The sequence below is a fragment of the Lolium perenne genome, chromosome 1 (assembly GCF_019359855.2).
Source record: "Lolium perenne isolate Kyuss_39 chromosome 1, Kyuss_2.0, whole genome shotgun sequence".
NCBI classification, from domain to species: Eukaryota; Viridiplantae; Streptophyta; class Magnoliopsida; order Poales; family Poaceae; genus Lolium; species Lolium perenne.
In genome coordinates, this window is record NC_067244.2 from 111,236,310 (window position 1) to 111,242,551 (window position 6,242).

The 6,242-nt window shown below is 47.3% G+C and overlaps 1 protein-coding gene across 1 annotated transcript; it reads right to left on the reverse strand.

The window, feature by feature from the left end:
* Positions 1 to 310: 310 nt before the first annotated feature.
* LOC127299211 (E3 ubiquitin-protein ligase RZFP34) lies at positions 311 to 3,475 on the reverse strand. The gene is made up of 11 exons (XM_051329144.2): positions 3,307 to 3,475; positions 3,132 to 3,219; positions 2,951 to 3,010; positions 2,006 to 2,038; positions 1,842 to 1,919; positions 1,702 to 1,745; positions 1,554 to 1,591; positions 1,388 to 1,470; positions 1,155 to 1,246; positions 944 to 1,055; positions 311 to 860 (listed from the first exon to the last, which is right to left on the reverse strand). Exons 1-11 carry the CDS (start codon positions 3,345 to 3,347, stop codon positions 717 to 719), a joined length of 813 nt encoding a protein of 270 aa, XP_051185104.1. The 5' UTR covers positions 3,348 to 3,475; the 3' UTR covers positions 311 to 716.
* Positions 3,476 to 6,242: the final 2,767 nt, after the last annotated feature.

Here is a 6,242-nt window from a genome sequence, read left to right on the forward strand (position 1 = left end):
TCACTTTACTATTTTTTATTGGAATTTCCCTGAATTATATTTATTTTGTAATTTAACTTCAAAGGGAAAATACCATTCCATTTATCGTTTTATCTTAAGTATTTTGCCGAAGCCTAAAATTTCTGACAAAAATCATGGGAGCAATTGGAAGCACCCCGTGATGTATCATGTGGCTTTGTGGCAATTCCAAAGGTAAAATGGAGGCTTGATTCCCAAAATGAAGATGGTACACCTAACTGAAGTATTTTTTTCATGTGCATGGAGCAATCTGTTGTTTTTAGACGCAGTTGTAAAATGAACCAATGCAAACTATCGAAGCAACAATGGATTACCAACAGAAAGAGCAACAAGTATCCAGGTGCAACATCGCCATATATATCACTCACTTCCTATGCTTTTGGTGTGTAATTGCTGATGTCCTAATTAGGAGCTCTCTAGATAGGTTCATGTATCACGGGCAACTCACACCGATCAAAGCAGACTGGTGCAAGCGTAGCTGAGTTTTGTTGTTCTCTGGTTTGGAACGAGCAACCGCGATGGCACAGCCATTCCTGGTCTGTTCAGAGAGGAGAGACGCCTCCCCCTCACTTGCTTCCTACTGCAGCAAGCACTAGTAGCAGCTTCAGGCTACCAGCTTGAATCGAATGCTCCATCATCTTGATCAATTCCTGGATAGTATCCCACCTGTAAATGTGTGTGTCCTATCATCGTAGTGCTCAGACTCTTGAGCATGCCGCCGCAGTAGCCGGGCCACCCCTCGTCTCCCTGGTGTTGTAGGAGGCACATCCGGGGCACTTATGTGCCAGGACGTGGAAGCGAACGCTCGACGTCACCCCACAGTCGTTACACAGGATCCATACCTGGAAGAAACACCATTAATAGTTTGTTCAGCTTCCAGACAGGTCTGCTAAAAGGTTTGGTTCTCAGTTTGTTGCTTAATTACCATCTTCTTCTGGTAGAACTCTGGCATCGGTGTGGCGGCGACCTCCTGATCAAGCTTCTGCCACACGGCAGACATGTCGCAGGCGGAACGCGAGCATACCGGACATGCGTAGCTGGTGGAAGACCAAATAAAACAGCTTGATCAGATCATCTGGTCCATTTCATGTGAGAAGATGCAAAAGGTAAGAAGTTGTTGTCTGAAAAATGCTTACTGGTTATGAGCTCTCATCTCGTTCAGGCATTCCAGATGGATCGTGTGCCCACAGTGCAGTACACTGATGTCCATCGTCGAGTCAAACAGATACTGTCATTGGAAAAAAAAAATGAGCAGATTGTTCTTTAAAGATCAACAATAATTGCAAACATAATGACTGGTTGTTTTTCAGCACTAGGTACGCCTTTTTTTTTATAATGACTGGTGTTTGCAAAAAAGAAGAAGCTTCACCTCGAAGCAGACAGGGCAGTTGTGATGCATTGCTCCTTCTATACAGTGATGAGAATCCTTCAAGACATTGCTGTAGCAACACCCTGTCAGTGAACAAGGAATAGTTGGCGTTATAGCAATCTTTTACGGCGACATGTCAAGACACAAGTTTCTTCCCGAGACATACCGCATTTTTCGCAGTGAAAGTTATCACTGCCACCAGTTCTGAAACAAAGAGAACAAAAATATCCAGACAAAAAATGATCATTCTGAAAAAAATATTAAATGTGCCGGGAAAAAAAACTAAGAAGGATAACTGTCAATTGGGCACTTGCCTGCAGATGCCGCATCCATCACAGTGATACTGATTCTTGGAGATCTATTACAAAATTTTATGGGCAGTTAGACAGAGAGAATAATAATACCTACCAAATCAAGTAATTATTCCTTTGCTTATAAATCTGAACACTCTTACATCATCGTCAAAGAAGTTGCATGTTTTGCAGAAGTATTTTCCCATGCACGCCCCACAATCAGAGCAGTTCTGTTGCACCTGTTTATCCAAATGAGCAGTTTCATACGATTAGTACAGACAAAGGGTGAAGATACTCCAGGATGTTGTTTATGTTAGACACTTACATCCTGTTCTTTGCTGCAGAGAGAGCAGATAACCTGTGATACATCACAAAGTAGAAGAGGTTCAGTAAGCACACTATCTTCAGTAGGTGAGTTCCATATGATTCCTACTGACTAGTATTGTTTTATTTGGATAGAGGAAAAGGGAAAAAACACACTATAATTGCTATAGCTATTTGACTGGAGAGGCACTGCACACCAATGAAGCAGATGCAATCATGCCCTTCAATGATGTGCCACGCAATCAGTCAGGTGCTAAAACTAAAATTGATCTCGATTGGCTATGTGGCTGGATAGGCACTGCACACAAATAGAGCTACTAGTACATGGTTAATCTGTAGATGCAATCATGCCCTTCAATTATGCGCCACCCAACGCCGTCACATTAAAAATATATCTCTACTGATAGCGAAACATCCTTGTCCATTTCCCTTTCTCCCGCTGCCTTTTCCCCTTTCTCCAAGCAGGCCGGTTCCTAGTGGTGACATGGACCTAACAATCATGTGTAGTCGATGACCACACAGGCCGGCAACTTGCAAAGGAGGTCGCCGATCGATAGAGAGAAGCGGAACAAAAAAAATCAGGACGCAAGTTGTGGCCCGGAGTAGCAGGATAACCTTATCTGAAGAAACGGGACAAAAAAGATATCTTGGCCACTGCATGGCAGTTGGTTGCCCCTGTCTCCACCTCCACGGGTGCATGGCCATCGGATCGAAAGGGAAAGGGGAAATACTGGAGTATTGGGTTTCGAATACTGGAAAGAAATCGTTGATTGCTCAGTTAAGAGGTGGGTTTACAGCTCTAGAGTCGATACGGAAGAAGATGGCATGCAGCACAACACTGAAGAACTACCCGCAAAAAAAAGAACACTGAAGAACTACCCGCAAAAAAAGAACACTGAAGAACTGAGGGAAAACTAGAACAGAATTTACAGAGGAGGGCACATACCTTGGTGATTTCGTGGCGAGGGATCTCGTGCCTGTCGCGGAAGTCGACCTGGATCGAATTCTGCGACGAAATAAGCAGGCGCGGCGTTTCAGCGACAATCTCAGTCAGAGCCAAGAACAATTTATTCGATCGAGAAATCGCACGGCATATGGAGAAGGGAAAAAGAAACATGTGTCCAGACCTTTGCTTGGTTGTGGCAATGCCGGCAGCCGAAGACCTCGCCGCAGCACGGCGCCCGTATCCGGCACCCCCTCGTGTAATGCTCGCAGCTTCGCCCAGAAATTTCATGTAATCAGCGCGCGTACCGACAAGAAGGAAAGGATCAGGAGCGGTTTCGCCGTGGCCGATTTGCTTACCCGTGCTGCTGCTGCTGCTGCTGCTCTGCCCCCAAATCCATCTCCCCTTGTGCGAGGGCTCGGAGGAGAGGCGACGGCGTCGGTGGGGAAGAGAGAAAGGATGGAAGGAGTCGGGGTCCAGGAGAGGGTCGCGGCCGGCCGGCGGGAATGAATAAACAAGGAACGGGGATGGTGTGCGCGTTCGAGGAGGATGCGGGTGCCGGTTTTTATATGGGGAGCCGAGGAGGGAAGAGTCGAAGGGGGTTGAACCTGGAAACGAGTTTCGTTTTTGGTTCAGGGGTTGGAGCCTTGTTGGTGTTTGAACGCCTTTGCGCACCCTTCTTTGCATGATTTTGGACCCCAGCAATAAGAAACCATCTTATGCAAGATACCATAAACGAAACAAATTGTGAGATGCCGCCGGTATGTGTATGGCTTGCAGTGTACGATACTACTACGATGCATTCCCTGGCCGTGAGCTGGAAAAGGCTAATTACACCAATCAAGCCCTCAATCGTCATCCATCTCCTCGAGCCTAAATAAAGAAAGAATCCGATCTCAAACTGGCGGCAGCTATACGCGCCCACGGAACGGTATTCCCGCACCAATTAAGACGGCGCCAACGGATGAGGATCACGGCGGGCCACGTCGGGTACACGTAAGGAGGGGATAGATAGCTTTGTTGGGTCGGCACATCAAGTTGCCAGGCAAGAAAGAGCATGTAGGCTAAGGGGCATCTCCACCAGGCTGATCTAAAACCAAACGCTCCGACGATCGATTTGTAGATAAATTTTTGGTGTTGATCCGGCCGGTTCGGACAGTGCGTCCAACAGCTGACTCATTCAGTTCGGTGCTTGGCCAAATCTAAATTGCATAGAAAATTTTAAATTTGCACACATATTTGGAGACAAATATGCTTGAAGCAAATTGATAGAACTTAATAAAAACACAGTAGAAGACTATATCGTCTTCATATTTCCGTCTCCTAGTCGTCCTCGTCATGGTCTCGTCGAAGGCTTTGACGGTGAAGACACAGTGGTCGTCGTACTTGAAGACGACAAAGTGCCCGACTTCAACGGTGTGCACGAAGCTCCTCCAGCTGTTCACCGTCGAACATCACCTCCGCGGATCACAGTCGGGTCGCGTCGCCGGACACACACAGGAGGACATGGTGGGGAACTTGCCCATCGACGATCGAGGCGAACCTATGGGGCAGCGCAAGCCGTCCCAGTTCATGCACCGGTGGATGGTGACGCTGACATAGGCATCCCAAATAGGCCTGCCGAAGATAGTACCCGGGGTTTACTGAAGGCCCACTACCCGAAGAATAAGAAGATTCGGAAGCCCAAGATATATTCAAGGAAAGCTAGAGTTGTATTAGGAAGTGTTGTTTGTAATCTTGCGGGATGAGTTAGAAACCTTCCCGGATTATGTAACTTGTACTACACGAATCCCTCGGCTCCGCCTCCTATATAAGGGGGAGTCGAGGGACGCAGAAATCATCGAATCATTGTTAACAAACCCTAGTTTTCATAATCGTCGAGTACTTTTCGGCTGAAACCTTCGAGATCTACTTCCCCTCTACTTCCAACTAAACCCTAGCCTACAATCCATAGGCATTGACAAGTTGATACCTTGTCAATTAGCGCCGTCTGTGGGAACTAGAGGCGTAAGGATCTGATCTCGATGGCACGTTCAAGATCTTCGACATCATCAACCGCAAGCAACGCAATGGATCGAGGTAAACAGATCGCTGCTGGTCCTGTCGATTTTGTTCCTCACCCACCCTCCCGTTTGGATGCATATGCGTACCTGGCGGAGCCCATGGAGATGACGTTCGGAAAGTTTCACTTTCGCGTCGAGAAGGAAGGATCGTATCGTGTCGAAATTCCGATTTCGTCGGGATCGTCGGCGGTCGATTCCGATTTTTCAAGCTATACATCGTCAACCGAATCAGGAGAAGAAGAAACTTCGTCGACACGTTACGTCAGCACCAGAGCAAGAGAGAAACTCGCCAAGATCTTCAGCGACATATCGTTTGGGTCATCTGCGGACTCATATATAAGCGACGGCTCAAGCGATGTCGACAGTTACGACTTCATCGACAAATCTATCACAGTGGGCAAGGTCTTCATCAATCTCAATGATGATGTCACCAAACCCAACATAGATCTGAATACAAAATATCATCAGATTTATGCCATTGAAGATCAAGAGGAAACATCTGAGGCTTTCGACGATCTGGGAAATCCATACGTCGATCCCTCCAATCTGCGACAAGGCCTGGGCAACAAATACGTTGGGCCACAGCCGCGAGACAGAGTTCAACTTTCGCAAGCAGCGTGGGATAGAGCCGCGAGAGCTATGAACGGTTCAGAACCAATGGCCACCACAGCCACACCAGAGGAATTGCAAGCATATCAATATAGGCTCGCACGAGCTGCAAGAGAATTGGAAAAACAGACAGCTGAGTTAAACAGAAGAAAGGAGGCAGCTTCTGCATCTAGCAGGAGAAGGGCAGATCTAAGTCGACAATCTAGAACTTCGGGTGATAGCCACAGGGAGGCGCGGAACAGAGCAAGATCAAGGTTGCAACATATACCCGAAGCAGAAAGAGAGCACTTGGTCCAAAACCTCGACATGTCCTTTATGTCGATAGATACAAGAGGAAACATCATCCCTAAGACACCAGAGGCTGGGTATATGGCGACACATGCTTTTATCCTCGCATCTAAACCACCGCCAGGTGATCCAAGGGAAACACTATACAATATGGCGGTAGCAGGAGTTGGAGCTATGGGGACAGCGTTTGTATCAACGCCTCCCGAAGGAGCGGCAAGGCAAAATAGTCCACGACCTACAGCAGCAACAGCGGCAGCACCTGAAGGACCAAGTGGAGCAAGAGACACGGCAGCACAAGCAAGGGTCGATAGAGCGCGGCAAAGCAGAAGGGAACA